This window comes from Carcharodon carcharias, chromosome 7 (genome assembly GCF_017639515.1).
Source record: "Carcharodon carcharias isolate sCarCar2 chromosome 7, sCarCar2.pri, whole genome shotgun sequence".
NCBI classification, from domain to species: domain Eukaryota; kingdom Metazoa; phylum Chordata; class Chondrichthyes; order Lamniformes; family Lamnidae; genus Carcharodon; species Carcharodon carcharias.
The window spans coordinates 159,629,800-159,651,041 of record NC_054473.1 but is presented as its reverse complement, the minus strand read 5'-3'; the positions used below and the strand labels follow the sequence as shown (position 1 = coordinate 159,651,041).

The 21,242-nt window shown below is 41.5% G+C and overlaps 1 protein-coding gene and 1 non-coding gene across 4 annotated transcripts in view; both read left to right on the top strand.

Annotated features, from left to right (window-relative positions):
• LOC121280031 (E3 ubiquitin-protein ligase RNF166) overlaps positions 1-21,242 on the top strand; it is a 61,581-nt gene that overhangs the window by 30,148 nt on the left and 10,191 nt on the right. For all 3 annotated transcript variants that reach the window (XM_041191662.1, XM_041191661.1, XM_041191660.1), the window contains exons 2-5: positions 13,506-13,662; positions 18,858-18,970; positions 20,177-20,291; positions 21,014-21,121. In XM_041191662.1, the coding sequence (XP_041047596.1) occupies positions 13,506-13,662; positions 18,858-18,970; positions 20,177-20,291; positions 21,014-21,121 (493 nt within the window). The remainder of the gene's footprint in view (positions 1-13,505; positions 13,663-18,857; positions 18,971-20,176; positions 20,292-21,013; positions 21,122-21,242) is intronic.
• On the top strand, positions 17,536-17,609 carry trnan-guu. The gene has a single exon. It is a non-coding gene; the product is annotated as a tRNA-Asn (tRNA).

Below are 21,242 nucleotides of genomic sequence, written 5' to 3'. Positions count from 1 at the left end.
AACTGTTCCTCCCAAGCATGCTACATTTATCACGTCATATCTCAAATTACAGATACAGTACCCTAAAATGTTATTTTCTGAAATAAGTCTCCTGGATTTGTTTTTAATGAGTCAATACCAGCTGCTTATTGACATATGAGTTAGGAACAGGAGTAGGCCATTCAACCCCTCCAGCCTGCTCCACCATTCAATAAGATCATGGCTGATCTGATTGTATTTTCAACTTCCCTTCACTCCCTTGTTAGTTAAGAACCTATCTACCTCTGCCTTAAAAGTATTCAAGGCTTGGCCTAAATAGCCAAGTGGTTATGGTACTGGGTTTGTAACCCCAAGATCAAGAGTTCAAATCTCACAATGGCAAAACTATGAAACAATGTAACTTCATCTGAAACAGATGGAAACGGGTTTGTACTCGAAAGAGTTAAAAGTATTCAAGGCTTGGCCTAAATAGCCAAGTGGTTATGGTACTGGGTTTGTAACCCCAAGATCAAGAGTTCAAATCTCACAATGGCAAACTATGAAACAATGTAACTTCATCTGAAACAGATGGAAATGGGTTTGACTCGAAAGAGTTAAAAGTATTCAATGACCCTGCCTCCACCGCTCTCGGGGGAAGGGAGTTCACTCACGAACACACCTCTCTAGAGAACCTGGCTCTACAGTTCTGGACAAGGTAAAATGGCTTGTATGGTTTATGTGGCATTGAAGAAAAATAGAAACAGTGGTTGTATATGACAACAAAATTTTTTGAACATGACTTGATTAATTAGTGCCATCAAAAAAATTATTATTCCTTAACTTTATCTCACAAATCATATTCTCCAACTCGCTGTAATAGCTCAGGACATCCCTGATATATTAGAAACTAAAATAATGTACATTAAAAGGAACAGTCAGCTTTGTTAGTAACTCGACTTGCTTATCCAGTGAATAGCTGTCATTCTGATCAGTGAATTCCCAAGCTTAATCTCTAGCCTGTGCCGAGTTAACTGATTGCAATATAGAAACAGATGAGAACGGCATTGTTACCCGAGAAAAAGGTTCCTTGTTCATGCATGCACGCCATCCTGGCTATCTTCGCTTTCAGCCTATCAGAAATGCATTCCCTGACCCATTCTGGTTGCCCAGCCTCAAGTTAATGGTGATGGAGGAATTGCTGCAGAGAGCAGGAGAACTTGCAATTTTGAAGAAAAAAATTGAGAGAAGATGCAAGGATCTGAATCAAGAGTGCCTGGAAGGTAGGGAAAGTGTCTTTATGCACTGAATGTAACTAGGCCAGAGAAAAAATACCTACCCAGTCATCTGCCTTTCACATTTTCCTAATCTTTATTTATTCTAATTATCCTTATCCTGGGGAGGAATATTAAGTTTTGTTTCAACGTTTTAAGGAACTCATGGATATAAATTGGAATTTTCTTAATTCATCGTTGTAATAATTCATAGTTGCAAACCCTCCTGGATCGCCGGGGAGTCTTCCAGGATGGGTGAGTGATCTTCCAGGTGCTGCTGCAGCTGAGAGAAATGTCTATTTGTATGCATAGTTCATGTCAGCACATCTGTGACTGCAATTCTCAAGAACAACTTGTATTTATGTAGCATCTGTAACGTAGTAAAACATTCTAAGGAGCTGTATTAAACAACATTTTTCGCCAAGCCACAGGTTTTAAGGAGCGTTTTAAAGTAGAAAAGAGATGCAGAGAGGCGGAGAAGTTCAGGGAGGGAATTTCAGAGCCTAGGGCCTCGGCAGCTAAAGGAATGCTACCAATGGTGGAGTGATTAGAATTGGGAATGCTCAACAGAATTGAAGAAGCACAGGTATATCAGAGGGTTGGAGGAAATTACAGAGGTAGGGCGGTGCAATGCGGTGGAGGAAATTTGAAAATAAGGATGGAAATTTTAAAATCGAGGCATTGAAGCAGAGAGCCAGTGTCAGTCAGATAGCACAGGGTTGATGGGTGGAGAGCAGTTGGTGCTAGTTAAGACACAGGCAGCAGACTTTTGGATGACCTCAATTTCATTGTGGGAAGTTAGCCAAGAATGCATTGGAATAGTCAAGCCTAGAAATAACAAAAACATGGATGAAGATTTCAGCAATAGATGTGCTAAGTAGGGACAATGTTGGGTAAGATTACAGAGGTGGTTAAAAACGGTCTCAGTGATGAGATAGATATGCAGTTAGAAACTCCCTGTGAAGTCAAATACGTCACCAAGGTTGATTCAACCTCAGACAGTTGCCAGGGTGAAGAATGGAGTCAGTGGATTAATAACAGAGTTTGTGGCATGGACTAAAGACAATGGCTTCAGTATTTCCATGATTTAGTCGGGGGAAATTTGTGCTCAATAGTGGACTTTGGGTATTCTGACCATTTAGACACAGTGGAAGTATCGAGAGAGTTAGTGATGAGATGGAGCTAGATATCATCAGGATACTTGTGCAAACTTAAACCATGATTTAAGATATGTCGGCAAGGGGCAGCATGTAGATGAGAAGTAGGAAAGGGCCAAGGATAGATCCTTGAGGGACACCAGAAGAAATGATGCGGGAACAGGAAGAGAAGCCATTGTAGTTGATTTTCTTGCCATATCTTGATAATAAGATTGGAACCAGACAAGTGTAATTCCACCCAGCTGTATGTCAGTGGAAAGGTTTTGGAGGAGGTTGGTGTGGTCAACTGTGTCAAAGGCTGCAAACTGATTGAGATGGACAAGGATTGTCACAGTCGCATCTGGTGTAATTTGTGACTATTATAGGAGCTGTCTCATTACTGTGATGGGATGAAATTTGATTGAGGGGATTTAAATATGGAGTTCCAGGATTCAAGCGTGGAATTCCTGCTCCACACCATCCTGGCAGTCTTCCGTTTGCTTGAGGCATAATCCGTCCTTAGTTGTAGCCAATCAGTCATTCAGAATATTTTTTGAATGGTGGGAAACTGGGAAATTTGTGTATTCAGAGGGACCTGGCTGTCCTTGTACATGAATCACAAAGTTAACATACTGGTACAGCAAATGGTATGTTAGCTTTCAATACAAAGGGATTGGAGTATAAGAGTAAAGAAATCTTATTACACTTGTACAAGACTTTGGTGAGGCCACACTTCTGTTTTGGCCTCCTTACTTAAGGAAGGGCAAACTTGCCCTAAAGGGAGTATCAGTAAGAATTGTTAATGAGCAGCACAGAGTAAGTCCATTAGAATATTGAATTCAGTGTCAAATCAGATACAAAAAGTGAAATTGAGAGGGAAAGTAAGATTGCATAAAAGAGACAGAACAAGTAATTTTGTTTTACTTAACCTCCAACAATAATTAGAATATAAAGGAATGGGACTCCACATTTGTTAAAGTTAATCTTCTGAGCCAGGTGTGTTGTTTAAAACTTTTTTTTAAATGTATTCTTTCACAGGATGTGGGCATTGCTGGCTAGTCCAGCATTTGTTGCCCATCCCTAATTGTCCTTGAGAAGGTGGTGGGAACCACCTTCTTGAACCACTGGAATGGACATACACTAACTTTTCCTAGTGAGTTTAGTATCTATCACGTTAGTATAGCAGCTTTGCCATTCCATACATTTCAATACTGAGTTTCTCAGTGAGATACAGTTATCACTCAACTTCCAGATAAGTAAAGTATTGAGGAAAGCAACTTCTGGATTTATACACTTAACAGTACGTGTGCAATCGCTGGAGTTGCTGTCTGATTTACATATTAATAATACTGAGCACTGTTAGCCTCATTCATTTTTATCACAAACTCTAGCCAGCTGATATCTCAAGTATGGTCTGACCAGAGCACCATACAGTTTAGTCATGATTTCCTCCTTTTTCATTCATACATCATTCAGTTTTCTGTTTGCTTTGTTTATTGTGCAGCCTTGTATCGCAAGTCCACTAGAAACCATAGATCTCTTTCAACTTAATTTTAGCTATTTCAGTACCATTTATGGAGTACTTTAACTCCTTTTCTTCCTATTGACAATACGTCACACTGATAATCTGAATTATTCTTCCAATTTACACATTTTGGGCTGGATTTAATGCAGCCGATCGCAGCATAACCTTAGGTTAGTCTCCTAGTGGTGGTAAAACCTCTCCTGTGTATGTTGGAAGATGGAAGGCGCTGACACAGGATTCCTAGCTGCCAGTGCTGATCAGGGGGGCAGCTGAAAGCTCTGTTTCCTCGCTCTTGCTTCCGACCACCCTGGCTCCAGCCCCACCCCACAAACCACATCCCAATCTCCCTCACCTTTGGCCCGAGAGTGATCATGGGCCTGTGGTGCGAACATTGTGGGCAGCTGCCAGTACTCCTGGTGGCATTAACAAGCATTGGAGATCTGCTGACTTTCGATTCGCCGGCAGCTCTTCATAAGACCGTAAGACATAGGCGCAGAAATTAGGCCATTAGGCCCATCGAGTCTGCTCTGCCATTCAATCATGGCTGATAAGTTTCTCAACCCCATTCTCCCGCCTTTTCCCCATAACCTTTGATCCCCTTACCAATCAAGAACCTATCTACCTCGGTCTTAAATACACTCAATGACCTGGCCTCCACAGCCTTCTGTGGCAATGAATTCCATGGATTCACCACTCTCTGGCTAAAGAAGTTTCTCCTCATCTCTGTTCTAAAAGGTCTTCCCTTTACTCTGAGGCTGTGCCCTCAGGTCCCAGTCTCTCCTACTAATGGAAACATCTTCCCCATGTCCACTCTATCCAGGCCTTTTAGTATTCTGTAAGTTTCAATCAGATCCCCCCTCATCCTTCTAAACTCCATTGAATATAGACCCAGAGTCCTCAAATGTTCCTCATATGTTAAGCCTTTCATTCCTGGGATCATTCTCGTGAACCTCCTCTGGACCCTCTCCAGGGCCAGCATATCCTTCCTGAGATACAGGGCCCAAAGTTGCTCACAATATTCTAAATGTGGTCTGACCAGAGCCTTATAAAGCCTCAGCAGCACATCCCTGCTTTTATATTCTAGTCCTCTCGAAATAAATGCCAGCATTGCATTTGCCTTCCTAACTACCGCATCAACCTGCAAGTTAACCTTAAGAGAATCCTGGACTAGGACTCCCAAGTCCCTTTGCACTCCAGATTTCTGAATTCTTTCCCCATTTAGAAAATAGCCTATGCCTCTATTCTTCCTACCAAAGTGCATGACATCACACTTCCCCATATTGTGTTCCATCTGCCACTTCTTTGCCCATTCTCCTAACCTGTCCAATCCTTCTGCAGCCTCCCCGCCTCCTCAATACTACCTGTCCCTCCACATATTTTTGTATCATCTGCAAACTTAGCCAGGATGCTCTCAGTTCCTTCATCTAGATCATTAATGTATAAAGTGAAAAGTTGTGTCCCAACACTGACCCCTGCAGAACTCCACTAGTCACCGGCCGCCATCCCAAGAAGGACCCCCTTATCCCCACTCTCTGCCTCCTGCCAGACAGCCAATCTTCTATCCATGCTAATACCTTGCCTCTATCACCATGGGCTCTTATCTTACTGAGCAGCCTCCTGTGCGGCATCTTGTCAAAGGCCTTCTGGAAGTCCAAGTAGATAACATCCATTTGCTCTCCTTTGTCGTTATCTCCTCAAAGAATTCTAACAGATTTGTCAGGCATGATCCCCCCTTGATGAAACCATGCTGACTTTGCCCTATTTTATCATGCACTTCCAAGTATTCTGAAATCTTATCCTTATAATGGACTCTAAAATCTTACCAACGACCGAGGTCAAGCTAATTGGTGTGTAATTTCCCGTCTTTTGCCTCACTCCCTTCTTAAACAGCGGGGTTACAGTAGCGATTTTCCAGTCCTCTGGGACCCTCCCTGACTCCAGTGATTCCTGAAAGATCACCACTAACGCCTCCACTATCTCTTCAGCTATCTCCTTCAGAATTCTGGGGTGTAATCCATCTGGCCCAGGTGATTTATCCACCTTCAGACCTTTCAGTTTTCCTAGCACCTTCTCCTTGGTAATGGCCACCATACTCACCTCTGCCTCCCGACTCTCTTGAACTTTGGGGCTGTTACTCGTGTCTTCCACCGTGAAGACTGACACAAAGAACCTATTCAGTTCCTCCGCCATTTCTTTGTTCCCCACTACTTCTCCAGCTTCATTTTCCAGCGGCCCAATGTCCACTGTTGCCTCTCTCTTACCCTTTATATATCTAAAAAAAACTGTTGCAATCTTCTCTTATATTACTGGCTAGTTTACCCACATATTTAATCTTCTCCCTCCTTATTTCTTTTTTAGTTGTCCTCTGTTGGTCTTTGTAGGCTTCCCAATCCCCTGATTCCCACTGCTCTTCGCCGCATTATATGCTTTCTCTTTCGCTTTTATGCTGTCCCTGACTTCCCTTGTCAGCCATGATTGCCTCATCCTCCCTTTAGTATCCTTCGTCTTCCTAGGGATGAATTTTTGCTGTGTGTCCCAGATTACTCCCAGAAACTCCTGCCATTGCTGTTCCACTGTCTTTCCTGCTAGGCTCATCTCCCAGTCAATTCTGGCCAGCTCCTCCCTCATGCCTCTGTGGTTGCCTTTATTCAACTATAATACCATTACATCTGATTCCAGCTTTTTCCCCTCAAATTGCAGGGTAAATTCTATCATTATGGTCACCTCCTAAGGGTTCCTTCACCTTAAGCTCCCTTATCAAATCTGCCTCATTACACATCACTAAATCTAGAATTGCCTGTTCCCTAGTGGGCTCCACCACAAGCTGCTCCAAAAAGCCATAGGCGGGACTTCTGCCGCCAGGTCCTTAACCTTGATGAAAGCCTGACAATGGCCACTTAAGGGTACTTAATATCATTGGGCCTCCCCTATTGAACTGATGGGTTCACCACCAATTCTGCAACCGGTGGGTGAAATTCCCATTGGGCTGACTAAACCCAGCACTTGGTCTCATTCCTGATATGCCACCTTAGCTGTCGATTATAGTTGTTGTTTGAGTTTCTACAACCAAGTAATCAGGGCTCCCAACATTAATCATTTCTCTTTCCCCTCCCACTTCTCCCTCAACTTCTTCATTCTCTAGAATAATAAAATATAGGCTACTCCTAACAATTCCAGGTCAATTTTGCAAGAATAATTTGCTTCCATGATTAAAAATTTTAGAATTACACATACCAGACCCTTGGTTCTTTATGTTTCTGTATCCTAGATCATGTTAAATCCAATCAGGGCAATGTAGGGCACTTCAGTTGGCCTCAAAAGCCCTGGGTTACAAAGGAAAAATTGCCTAACATCTGCTTACAGAAACTCCTGCAGGAAGTATGTGTGGGTGCCAAATGAGGATTGGATTGCATTTTCTGTGATAACCCCCCTGTAAGTTGAATAGCCTGCAGTCAGGGCTGAAACATGAATAATGGCTGTTTTAGCAAGGTACTGCAAGGACATCTATCTACTCTGATAAGGAGTCAGTGTCCCTGGGAGAGAGAACAGGAACAGGAGGAGTTAGGGGAAAAATAAGTGCAGCTGAAGTACTTGAGGCTGATGTTCATCTTCTATAACGTCACCAGAATTCAATGATGTACAAGTCAAATAATGTGCTCTAAGCAACACATTTATGTGTCAAACGTGACTCAGTTGATAGCACTCTCGCTTCTAAGTTGAAAGGTTGTGGGTTCAAGTCCTGCTTCAAAAACTCGAACACAAAATCTAGGCTAATATACCAATGCAGTACTGAGGGAGCACTGTACTGTCAGAAGTGCCATCTTTCAGGTAAGGCATTAAACCAAAGCCATGTATGCTTTCAGAAGGACATGAAAGGTCCATGGCACTGTTTATTGAAGAGCAGAGGAATTCACTTGGTGTCTTGGCCAATATTTATCCTTTAACCAATGTCAAGAAAACAGATTACCTAGTCATTAACACATTGCTGATTATGGGGCCATGTTGTGCGCAAATTGTCTGCCACATTTCATTCATTGCAGCTATGACTACACTGCAAAAGTACCTCAGCTGTATAATGCTTTGGGCAACATGAGATGTGAGACACTATATAAATGTCTTTCTTGCTTTACTAGTATTTCTCTTTAATGTGACTATTGAGAGACTAGTTGAATGTCAGACAACGTTCAAGCTAAGCTCTGTTCTATCCTAATCTGATGTCCATAAATGCCTTCACAGCAGGGATCACTGAATAGCAAGCAGTAAGGAACAGGAAGCCTGGCTGATTCATTTAAGACCAGGAATCATACTTGCCTTTAAAAGTCTCCCCAAAACCCATATCTTTGACTAAACATTTGGTGGCTACCTCTTTAACCCTCTCACAATGGCTTGGTGTATGTTCTTTTTCTCCTCTATGTCAAGTACCTTAAGATGCTTTTTCTTATATTAAAGGTGTTGTATAAATGCAAATTATTATTGATATTCTGTTGAATTTATTATTATATTTTATTTTTAAGTAGCAGTTTTCTGAAAGAGAACTGTGACTTTCTGCCCTGTTGTTTCAGAAGCATTGTTCTGGAAACTACTACACTGCAGTTATTGACTTCAATGACTAATTGTTTTTGCTTTTGTACAGCTGAGTCCTGTAAGTTTGGGATGCAGTAAGCTTATGTTGTATAAAGCCCAGAGAAAACTCACATCAGCAATATGTTTCAATCCTCATGCCAATGAACACTAACCACAGGCTCAACTGGATGAGTGGGATCAGATTTTGAGGTTTTTTTAAAGGCATGCCTTAGTATCAATATAAAAACAGAAAATGCTAGAAATACTGAGAGTCTGGCAGCATCTGTGGAGAGAAGTCCTGATGAAAGGTCATTGACCTAAAACATAACTCTGTTTCTCTGTCTGCAGAGGCAGCGTGACATGCTGAGTATTTCCAGTATTTGCTGTTTTCTTCTTCAGATTTCCAGCATCTGCAGTATTTTGCTTTTGTATTCATGTCAACAGGGTTTCTGAATCTCTAAATGCAGAAATGGTTGCAGGGAGTGTGACCTCTGCTACTCCATAGGACCTTACTCATAGCTGAACATTGGTGCATGATGAATCAGTGCTCCTCCATGTTGAACACCACTTGGAGGAAGCACAGAGGGTGGCAAGGGCACAGAATGTACTCTGGGTGGGGGACTTCAATGTCCATCACCAAGAATGGCTCAGTAGCACCACAGACCAAGCTGGCCAAGTCCTAAATAACATAGCTGCTAGACTGGGTCTGCAGGTGGTGAGGGAGCCAACAAGAGGGAAAAACATATTTGACCTCATCCTCACTAACCTGCCTGCCGCACATGCATCTGTCCATGACAGTATTGGTAGGAGTGACCACCACACAGTCCTTGTGGAGACGAAGTCCTGTCTTCACATTGAGGATATCCTCCATCGTGTTGTGTGGCACCACCACCGTGCTAAATGGGATAGATTTCAAATAGATCTAATAACTCAAGACTGGGCCTCTATGACGCGCTGTGGACCATCAGCAGCAGCAGAATTGTACTCAACCACAACCTCTAACCTCATGGCCTGGCATATCCTCCACTCTACCATTACAACCAAGCCAGGGGTCAACCCTGGTTCAATGCAGAGTGCAAGAGGGCATGCCAGGAGCAGCACCAGGCATACTTGAAAATGAGGTGTCAATTTAATGAAGCTACAACACAGGAGTACTTGCATGCCAAACAGTATAAGCAGAAAGTGATAGACAGAGCTAAGCGATTCCACAACTAACGGATCAGATTTGAGCTGTGCAGTCCTGCCACATCCAGTCGTGAATGGTGGTAGACAATTAACTCACTTGAGGAAGCTCCACAAATATCCTCATCCTCCATGGTGAAGGAGCTCAGCACATCAGTGCAAAAGATAAGGCTGAAGCAGCTGCAACAACCTTCAGCCAGAAGTGCCAGGTGGTGAACCATCTTGGCCTCCTCCGGAGATACCCAGCATCACAGATGCCAGTCGTCAGCCAATTCGATTCATTCCATGTGATATCAAGAAATGGTTGAAGGTGCTGGATACTGCATAGGCTATGGGCCTTGACAATATTCTTGCAATAGTAATGAAGACTTGTGCTCCTGAACTTGCTGCGCCCCTAGCCCCAAGCTGTTCCAGTACAACTACAACACTGGCATCTACCCAGCAACGTGGAAAATTGCCCAGATATGTTATGTATACAAAAAGCAGGATAAATCCACCTGGCCAATTACCATCCCATCAATCTCCACTCGATCATCAGTAAAGTGATGAATGGGGTCATCAATGGCACTATCAACCGGCACTTCCTCAGCAATAACCTGCTCACTGACACTCAGTTTAGGTTCTTCCAGGATCACTCAGCTTCTGACCTCATTACAGCCTTGCTTCAAACATTGACAAAACAGCTGAACTCCAGAGGTGAGGTGAGAGTGACTGCTCTTGACATCAAGGCGCCCGAGCAACAGTGAAGTCAGTGAGAATTAGGCACAAAACTCCCCGCTGGTTGGAGTCATACCTAGCACAGAGGAAGATGATTGTGGTTGTTGGAGGTCAGTCATGTCGGTTCCAAGAGATCACCTCAGGAGTTCCTCAGGGTAGTGTCCTTGGCTCAACTACCTTCAGCTGCTTCATCAATGACCTTCCTTCCTTCATAAGGTCAGAAGTGGGGATGTTCGCTGATGATTGCACAATGTTCAGCACCATTCATGAAGACCTAGACACTGAAGCAGTCTTTGTTCAAATGCAGCAACACCTGGGCAATATCCAGGCTTGGGCTGACAAATGGCAAGTAACATTGTGCTATACAAGTGCCAGACAATGACCAACTCCAACTAGAGAGAATCTAACCATCGCCCCTTGACATTCCATGGCATAACCATTGCTGAGTCCCCCATTATTAACATCCTGGGGGTTACCATTGACCAGAAACTGAACTGGACTAGCCATATGTGTCTACAAGAACAGGTCAGAGGCTATGAATGCTGCAGCGTGTAACCTGCCACCTGACTAACCGAAGCCTGTCAGCCATCTACAAAGTACAAGTCAGGAGTGTGATGGAATATTCTCCACTTGCCTGGATGAGTGCAGCTCCAATAACACTCAAGAAGCTCAACACCATCCAGGACAAAGCAACCTGCTTGCTTGGCACCCCATTCACAAACATTCACTCCCTGCATCACCGACAAACAGCAGCAGCAGTGTGTACCATTTACAAGATGCACTGCAGACACTCACCAAGGCTCCTTCAGCTGCACCTTCCAAACCCACAACCACTACCACCTAGAAGGACAAGGGCAGCAGATAGATGGGAACACTGCCACTTGGACGTTCCGCTCCAAGCCACTCACCATCCTGACTTGGAAAAATATTGCCGTTCCTCTACTGTCGCTGGGTTAAAATCCTGGAACTCCCTCCCTAACAGCACTGTAGGTGTACCTACACCACGTGGACTGCAGCAGTTCAAGACGGCAGCTCACCACCACCTTCTCAAGGGCAGTTTGGGATGGGCAATAAATGTTGGCTTAGCCAGCAACGACCACATCCTGTAAATTAATTTTTTAAAAATGACAAATGGATGAAGTCAAATTTCAGATCGCAGTTGATCATTGCTGAGTCTTGCCAGCTTTATGTTGGATAGTAATTGGATATGCCCTTGCAACGGAGTACAGTTTTTCATTTGGCTCTTGGTCACCCCTATAAACACAGTCATTGCCTGGTAAGTGTAACAATGTCTCTTGGCATCTTAACAGCTAATACTGATTAGGATATGCTTCCTGTTGATCATTCTGCGGTGTCTTCTTTCATGCAGTGCTGCTGGAAACATAACATACTGTGGCTGGCATGTTCCTGAGGAGGCATTCTGCTATTGGTGGTACTTGTGCCTGCTGTGGTGGTCTCCCTCAGGATCTGAAGCTTCCACATACATTAATTATTTGGCAACTTGTGGCCTTGGCCACCTGCCTGTAGATATGGGTGTGAGAATCCTCGTGACTGAGGAACGGACCACCTGCTGTACAACTGATCGACTTGTTTCTCTTTCCCCCTACCTCCGACTTCCTTAAAAACAAAGTAACCTAAAATTACATCTTAAAAAAATGTGACTACACTGAAATACATTTACCTTAACATCAGCATCTTCTCATGACTGAACCACAACTAATAATTGTACAGTAATGACCTTAGCACTGTCACCTTTGACTCAAAGAATTTTGGTTTTAAGATCCACTCAAATATTTGAGCATGAAAATCTATGCTGACATTTCAGTGCAGCTTTGCGGGAGCACTGCACCGTCAGAGGTGCAGGTCTTTCAGGTGAATAAAGAACCTGGCTGCTCTCAAGTGGACATAAAAGATCCCATGGCACTATTTAAAAGAAAAGCTGGGGAGTTCTCCCCAGTACCATGGCTGATATTTATCCCTCAATTGAGATAACTAAACTGATGATCTGTCATTATCTCATCACTGTTTGTGGGAGCTTGCTGTGTGAAAGTTGGTTGCTGCGTTCCTACATTACAATAGTGGCTACACTTCAAAAGTACTTCATTGACTGTAAAGCACATTAGGATGCTTTGTGATCATGGAAGATGCTATATAGATGCAAGTCCTTTTTAGTACTACAATTTTACATAACTAAGTAATTTATATTTACCTTATTTTAAATTGCTGGCATTTACATTGTAAACAAGGATGAACACTGAGTTATATGATTTATTGGACATTTGGGTATACTCACAATATATGAAAAATTGACTTTTATTTTGAACTTTATTTGACTCTGATTTAAGAATGAATGTATTTGGAATCTGAAAGACTGCACCTCTGTCAGTGTAGCATTTCCTCAGTACTACACTAGAGCGTTAGCCTAGATTTTATGCTTGTTACATATAGACAATCTCCAAGTGGAGTGTTCAATAATGTACTAATGATCTGGAGAGACAAGTCGAAATCCCTCTGGGAAATTTAAATTCAATTAATTAAATACACCTGGAATAAAAAGTTAGTCTCAGTAATGGTGACCATGAAGATACCAAATTGTTGTAAAAATCCTAAGATAAAAGCAAAAAACTGCAGGTGCTGGAAATCCAAAAAACAAAAATAAAAATACCTGGAAAAACTCAGCAGGTCTGACAACATCTGCAGAGAGGAACACAGTTAACATTTTGAGTCCGTATGACTCTTCTCTGGATCATTAATGTCCTATAGGGAAGGAAATCTGCCCTGCTTACCGATGCTGGCCTGTATGTGACTCCAGACCCACAGCAATGTGGTTGATTCTTAACTGTGCTCTGAAAAGGGCCTGGCGTGCCACTCGGATGTATTCAAGAAGATGACTTGCCATCTCCTCAAAGGCAATGAGGGGTGGGCAATAAATGCTGACCTTGCCAATAAAGCAAATGTGGTGAATAAATAAAAAAACCATGCTGTTAAGGGTTTACTGAGAAGTTATTAGTTTATTCATTAATGATAATTTATTAGATTGATAATCAAGTCCTTCTTAGATTTTACTGACTTAATTCTTCCTTGTATAGGGAATGTTTTTTGAGAATGAGTACCCTGCATATTGCTTGCTAACAATGATCCATCCTTTCTCAGGTTTTGTGGGGAATGTTTGCAGCCCTGCCTTCAAGTTGTGTCACCTCTGTGCCCACTTTGCCGTATGCCATTTGACCCAAAAAAGGTGGAAAAGGCCTCTAATGTGGAGAAACAGCTTTCTTCTTACAAGGCTCCCTGTCGAGGATGCAATAAAAAGGTATGCTAAAGCAAACCACTTAATGCAATTTGTTTTGGAATTAAGTTTCTTTTTAAAAACTGATTTCTAAAATGATATCCGTATTTATTCAATGTAAGTTGAAATTCTAAAACAATTTATTATGCTGTGTATAGTAGATGACTCTCCAATCTACTTATAGGATTGGAATCATTCACTATTTCTGGCATCTTTAGCAACATGTTGAGATGACATGATTACTTATTTTGATAGAGGAAATGTTGGGGACAGACAATGATTCTGTTGTTCTGTTGCTTTGTACAATTAGTGGAATAAATGGTGTCTGCACTAGTCTGATGTTGCATAATATTGCATGACTTTGTGATGGTATAAACCTTTTGCTATTCAAAGATTTTAATGTTGGGCTTTTATCCCTCATTAGATGCCTAATTCCATTTTTAATTGCAATTTCTAGCTACTTACAAGCTCTTGCATGCTGTGAAATCTTGTAGCTCAGAAACATTAGCTTAAATCCTACTTGTAGGCAGGGGCTAGAAAATCGAAGCCCCCAAGTTGCTAGGTGGGCAATTTTATAACTTTGAGGAGTCACTAACAGTATAATCAGAGGTGAAGGAGCAGAGGAGAGAGGTTTAAAGAGACACTAGGTGATGGAGAAAAGAGGCCACGGGTTATCTTTGCTTTCCAGGATGATTCTTATGTAGTGAGCAATTTTGGTAGAAGGAAGTGAGGCACAATAATGCATGATCAACCATTATCTTATTGCATGGTGGAGCAGGCTCAAGGGGCTGAGTGGCCTACTCCTGCTCCTAATTCGCATGTTCGTATGATGTAATCCAGCCAGGAATAATGTTAGATGACTAAACCATTTGTACTTCAGATATGCACCTCTTGGACGTGAGGGAGTGAAGATAGGGTTCAGGATGGAAAAGAGTGATGGTTTTGCTGGGGACAAGAGCATCAAAGGTGGATACAGGGAACACTGGGCAGATCATCAGCTGCAGAAGCACAGAAGATCGTAGGGGAGTTTGAAAGTGTAATGGTAAGTGATCTGAGGAAGCATTTTTCCAGGGGTAGAGAAAGGAGAAGTCAGAATGGAAATGGTAAGGGAAGTGAGTGTTGAAGGACAGAAGAAAGTGATCGGAGATGGCCTTGTCTGTAATCAAGACTCTAGGAGTATGGAGGCCATGTGAAATGGAAAGGTTAAAGGAATGGCCTAGAATATGGGTAGGAGTGAAAGGCTTAGAACCAACAATGAAATCAGAGGTGTGAGGATAGAGTGAGTTGTGATGAAGATTGAAATCCCCAAGGATGAATGAGTTACTGAGATGACTTAATGCAGAGGCTGAGGGAGGATATCTCGGGAGAAACTTTGGATAGGGCTGAGGGATTGGGCATGGATGGTACAGAATGAGAATTTTAAAGGAGGTGTTAAAGGTGGACCAGAAATGCTCAAAGGAGAAGGTACCAGAAGAACAGTGAGAGAGAGACCAAAGAATGACATGGTGAGAAGAGCCAAGGTGATTTGGATGGGGTAGCTGGTGGAATGCATGGTCAAGCTGTCACCATCCATCAGCCTCATCCAAAGATTCTTGCCTTCACTGTAATGGAGTTGCATGGTCGACCGATCAATGATCTATTCATCACATCTGGATCAGGCATGGTTCATCCTATAGAAATGAAAGTTACCACAGCATGAAGCTTTCATGCAACCTCATCTTTCCATACCATCCATGAGACATCTGCAGTAATGCACATATCTATCAGGGAAGTCTCAGCTGTGTTTACAGGAGTGACACATTATCATTTTCCCTTTGGAAAGGAGACATCAATCTGACCAGGATGCACAGCTTTCATCAGATGGCGAAGAGCCAGATATGATTCTTGAATCAAGCTTGTAGCTTTAATGAAGAGACTTGCATCTGACTACAGAAGTATCATCAGTGGCAATTATCCAGGAAGTGGGCATGATGCATTTTTTGTGTAACGTTTCATGGTGCTTATATTATTTAAAATAGGAAACACATAAATCAATAGTTCTTAGGATAAGAGGGTTATCCTCTGCCTCAAAGGCTGCTAACTTCACTGAGAAACCTAACAGCAGAGGATCACCTCAGCCTGGACACCTCAGTGTCTGTTTGCTGTACCTTAATCGCTACTTTGAACTTCAAGAAAATTGTGCCATGTACCTTATGCACAATAAAAGTGGAGGTGCAAATGGGTAATGGTTAAATATAATACTTAAATTAGAAACTACCTCAGATGACAATTATTGTTTATAGCATGCTTTATGAAGCCTACAAGATACATTGGTATTCATTCATAAATTAATTTTTTTAGACAAACAGAAGGTGAGACAATTATTTACCAAAGCTTCTAGGTTATCTTCTGTTGTTTCTTTGTTTTTGTTAAATTTCCAAGTTGAACAAATACTTTTTATTAATTTAATTTAATATTAGCTGCCTTTTGTGTTTCGATAGATTTTTTTGCCAAAAGTATTCTTTATTCATAAAATTTGTAGAAGTACATTACCAAACATTTCAACTTGAAAATTACAGAAAGTGCCATAAAATTCGACTTCTCTCCATAGAATGTGTTCCACTCGGTGCCACTATACAATTGTAATTCTTTTGATATTTTCAATATACATTCCATGTCTTGCATGCAGCCTGGGGGCAAAACATTTCAAATTCAAAAATTACACAAAGTACAATAGAATTCAACTTTCCGTCATACAGCAGGTCCCCCTCTGACGTGCATTGATAAAATTTCAATAGTTTTGTATTCATATTCAGTGCTAGGCACACAACCCGAGGGTTCTACACATTTGCCAGCCCCTAGGTGTACTATGGCTGAACTGCCTTAGACAGTGACCTTTCTCTGTTACGCCTCTGCAGCGGCTGCCCAAAGCTTTAGTGAGTCCCTTGTCATTAATAATTTTACAGTAGCATAAGTTTGAAGCTTTTAATTAGGTTGATGAAGACCAATTGATGGTCTTGCCATATTGGCATACTGTATTCCTCAATGTTACTCCATGACAACCTCCAAATAACTTTTTATATTTTGACCTAGCACTGTCTTCCTGTTAACTTAAGGGAGATGATTGCAGTCTAGGTATTTATGGGGTGCTTATGCTCCCACTATACATCAATGGGACTTTCTCACTGTCAGTGAACAACTGTTTGTCCTATCAGAATTTCTTGCAAATGATTCTCAAACATACTGGAGAACAAATTTTTGTATCTGTTCCTTCAGATACTTTAATCACTTTTGAATTAAACTGCTTAAATAACATCTTCAAGAAAGCCAGACACCACATTGCTGTTCTTTTTATAATTATGCTTACAAAGCCAATGCGAAGCACCAGGGCAATCTACCCTTAATATTATAAAAATAGTGGGCTGGATTTTGTCAAAAGTTAAGAAATTCCTCCACCGGGCCTGAAAGTAAGATGTGACCCTGCGCAGCCCAGTGGTGGGACGCTGAGCTGCATTTTACCAGCAGTGACCAATCATCCTCAATTGGACGGTGGGCCACCTTGCAAAGCCACCGGCCCATCAGACACCGTCATCCTTGGCAGTGCCACAGTAGTGGCGCCCATGGAGACAAGGTAAATATGTTTGTGCATGGTACTGAGGCCAGACATGCAGCCCCCTGCAATTGGCTGGGGGTTTGTGGGGAGGAGATGCACCATTCAGTGACAACACAGTAGGGTGGCAGCCATTGTTGCCAGGGGACCCTTCTGTTGCTCATGGAGCCTGGTGGTCCCCCTGTGCAGCAGTGGCATCTCCTGAAGTGGGCAAAATACTTGAGATAGGGAAGTGGTCCTTAATTGGGCACTTAATTGACATAATTAGCTGTCCAGTGAACAGCTGCACCATTGAGTTTCCTACGTCGGTCTCTGTGGCGCAATCGGTTAGCGCGTTCGGCTGTTAACCGAAAGGTTGGTGGTTCGAGGCCACCCAGGGACGAAGCTGTCGCTGTTTTCACACCATAACCCTTCATTGTCACATAGTTCCTGGTTATCGTTTGGGCCTTGAGCTGAATGTCAAGACTCCAGAAATGTTGCCGGCTCCACTGTTATCCAGTGAGTTCCCAGTTAAGCGGATTTTTAGGCTTGGCCTAAATAGCCAAGTGGTTATGGTACTGGGTTTGTAACCCCAAGATCAAGAGTTCAAATCTCACAATGGCAAACTATGAAACAACATAACTTCATCTGAATAGGAACAGATGAAAACATGTTTGTACTTGAAAGAGTTAATGGTTGTTGACCACTCAAAACATTGAGTTTCCTACCGCTGGAAATATGCAGTGGTGGAGGGAAGATATCAGGCTGCTCTCACGATGCCTTTCGTTACCATTTTGTGAGGCCTCCCAGCCTGTCTCAAGAGGGCTGGTAAAATTCAGCCTAATGTGTCTAATATGTGATTTCATCATTCTGTCTCTTATAACACGTCTTCATCACACTTATTTGCAAATTTCTTATCTATATCTACTTTGCCTATCTATAATATAGTTATTGTTATAACATATTAAAAATCTTGATTCTTTGTACGTTGCCTTTTAACTTTTCCATTATAGTCCAATATAAGCATATCCGAGTATAAATACACCCTCAAAAGGGTCAGTTCCAAATTTGTTATGAATTTATTTGCTTTTTTCAGCAAGCTATGGTCAGATAGCCCAGAATGTTAGCAGCTTGTCTCTGCTCAAGAAAGCTAATTTGTTATCAGGACAAGCTCAGGTATGCATCCCATTCCTTAATCTCCAAAAGCTCGGCTGCTAACCAGCATAATTTTCTCTCTACCATTCCGGTAGGTGGAGAAAGTGGTGGGTGAGATATTCATTTTTGCACAATTAATTTAATTTTGCAAGGATCTTATACTTCTGCTCACCCATGTTCTGAAACTTTTTTAGCTGCTTGCCCTCAGGTGGAAATGAATGCCACATTTAGGCTCCTGGTGTTCATCATGAGGTTGCGTTTCAACTAAGCAGCAGATTTCATTGACTGGGACCCATTTGTAGTGATAATTCAGATTCTCCAGTAATTTGAATTAAGCAACAAGTTTTAAATGGAGGGGCATGTTCTATCTGATTTTGATTCCAATTTCAATTAAGAGCCATTGTACATTTCATGTTGCTAATGAATGTATGAAAAAATATGGAATTATTCAAAATTCCTGTCAGATGTATGCAATCTAGTATGTTTATTGCACTAGGTGACTCTGGTGAAAATGCGGACTCATATTTCTTCTTGCAATAAAGTTCAGGAGCAGATGGACAACTGTCCAAAATTTGTACCAGTTGTTCCTACCACGCAGCCCATTCCCAGGTAAGGGACCTTTAATGCTTCTGCAAAGATTTTTTGAAATTAAGCCATTATTAAAGTTTACAAACTGTCATGACACCCCAGATCAATTTAGAAGCACTTTTAGATAGTACAGTTTTAACCATCAATGATCACTGAAACCCATTTACCTAGTGGTTGCATTAATTTACAGTCACAATGTTAGTATTTTGCAGAAGGAGTCAACTAAACCATTCTTAATCTCACAATTCACCTTTCGGAAAACATTTTTAAAACCTGAAACTATTTGATCTTCAGAGGTGATGTAAAAATAACCTCACGAGATGCTTGCATGCAACACAATGTAAATATAAGTATTCTTAAGATGTCCTCCCTTTAGTAAAAAACTGTTTTGGTTCATTATGAATTTCTAATGAAGCATACATTCCTGGACTTGCAAAAACAGTTTCAGATAATCGTTTGACAAGGCATGTACAAGGCAATACAAAGCATGTATGTTTGGCTTACATACTGTCACGACCATATTAAAGGCATTTCCTCAAAGTGATCTTTTTTTGTGACTTAGCCATTTGTCACAGGAACCAAGGTGTTACCTGTTACACTTTGTGACCTGCAACTGAGAATGATTAAATTCTAACTTTAACCAACATATACAAGTAACAGCTGCACCAATCATTTGTTCCAAAACACTTTTGAAGCACTTCTGGTAGCCATCATAGGTTTTCCATAAAGCATTTACAAAAATAATTTGCATTTTTATAGCATCTTTATAACATAACAAAATGTCCCAAAGCACCTAGCAGACATGACAGTCTAGCATGAAGCAGTGATGGGAGTACCTCTCAAGAAAAAATTGCAAGTAAAGGTGGTGTTAAATTTTGAGGAGCCTTTAGAGGGTGGGGTGCACAATATGAAATCAAAGAAATGTAGGGAGAGCATTCCAGAGATCAGCTAGGAAAGTATATTTAGCACAGTAATTCTTTGGCAGGAGAACGGATGTTGCATTGTGTTTATGTTTGCTTGTTTGGGGGTCAGGCAAATCAGATATACCTGAAACAGATAACACAACTATTCCCCACGAGAGATTTTTCATTTTCTCCTTGTTTTACCTTCCTTTCCTGTCAAGTACAAGACAGAGTCAAACACTTGTTCTTGACCTAGCAAACTTGCTGGTCACTTTGGTAAAGACTTCATTTACAAATTACTAAAGCAAATTTTGTTCTCCTCCAGTAATATTCCAAACCGTTCCACATTTGTCTGCCCATACTGTGGGGCACGAAACCTTGACCAACAGGAATTAGTCAAACATTGCATGGAAAATCACCGCAGTGATCCCAACAAAGTGGTAAGCCTGCAGCTTCTCATTTCATTATCTGAACCAGGATAATTATAAGTTGAGGTTTTTCGGTATACCTACAATTAAAAATCTTGTGCAGGACATGAACATTTTGTTTACAAGCCCTACATCTTGTGTTGCAATTTTAATCATGCTAACTTACTTTTGCAAACCATTAGGTCAATATTTCCATTTAAATTTGCTGTCAGTGATGTGGTTACAAGTACTGACTCTGTGGAATAAATTTCTACAGTCTCTTAACTCGGTTGCCATCCTGTATATTTAAAATAAAAAGATATAGTCATCAGCTGGCTCTAGATGATGCCACAGTATCTGAAAATTAATTCTACAAACTTGGCTCCCTTTGTCAGGAGTTTACATTGAAAAAGTACTACACAAAATCTAAACCATCTCATATTGTTACCTTAACACACCTTAGTTTATTTGAATATTATGTGCAAAAGCATCCCTTCTTTCGAAAAAGAAAAGTTTGGAGAGGAGGGCAAGAGTAGATAATGCACATTTTCATGGCGTGTTACTGGAAGCAGGGTAAGTTGGTTGAAAAGAATGCATCTTGCACTGCTTATGCTTTGGGAGTGCCCTCTTTCCATTCTGCAAAACCAGCATAAAAGACTAACAAACTACTAGAAACAACAAAAAGAATGGACTAGTGGTACTTATTATTTTATCTTTCAACTCATTGATTTTGTTTTGATCACTTATTTGAGTAGGTATGTCCAATTTGTGTGGCAATGCCATGGGGAGATCCAAGCTACAAGAGTGCCAACTTTCTTCAGCACTTGCTTCACAGGCACAAGTTCTCCTATGATACATTTGTGGTGAGTATGAGTTCTTTAACATTAAAAGAAATATTATTTGGAGTACTGCAATGGCTCAGTTTGTAAGTGCACCCGTGCAATGTGTAAATTCATTGAACCACAGAGAGGCAAAATGCCCTGG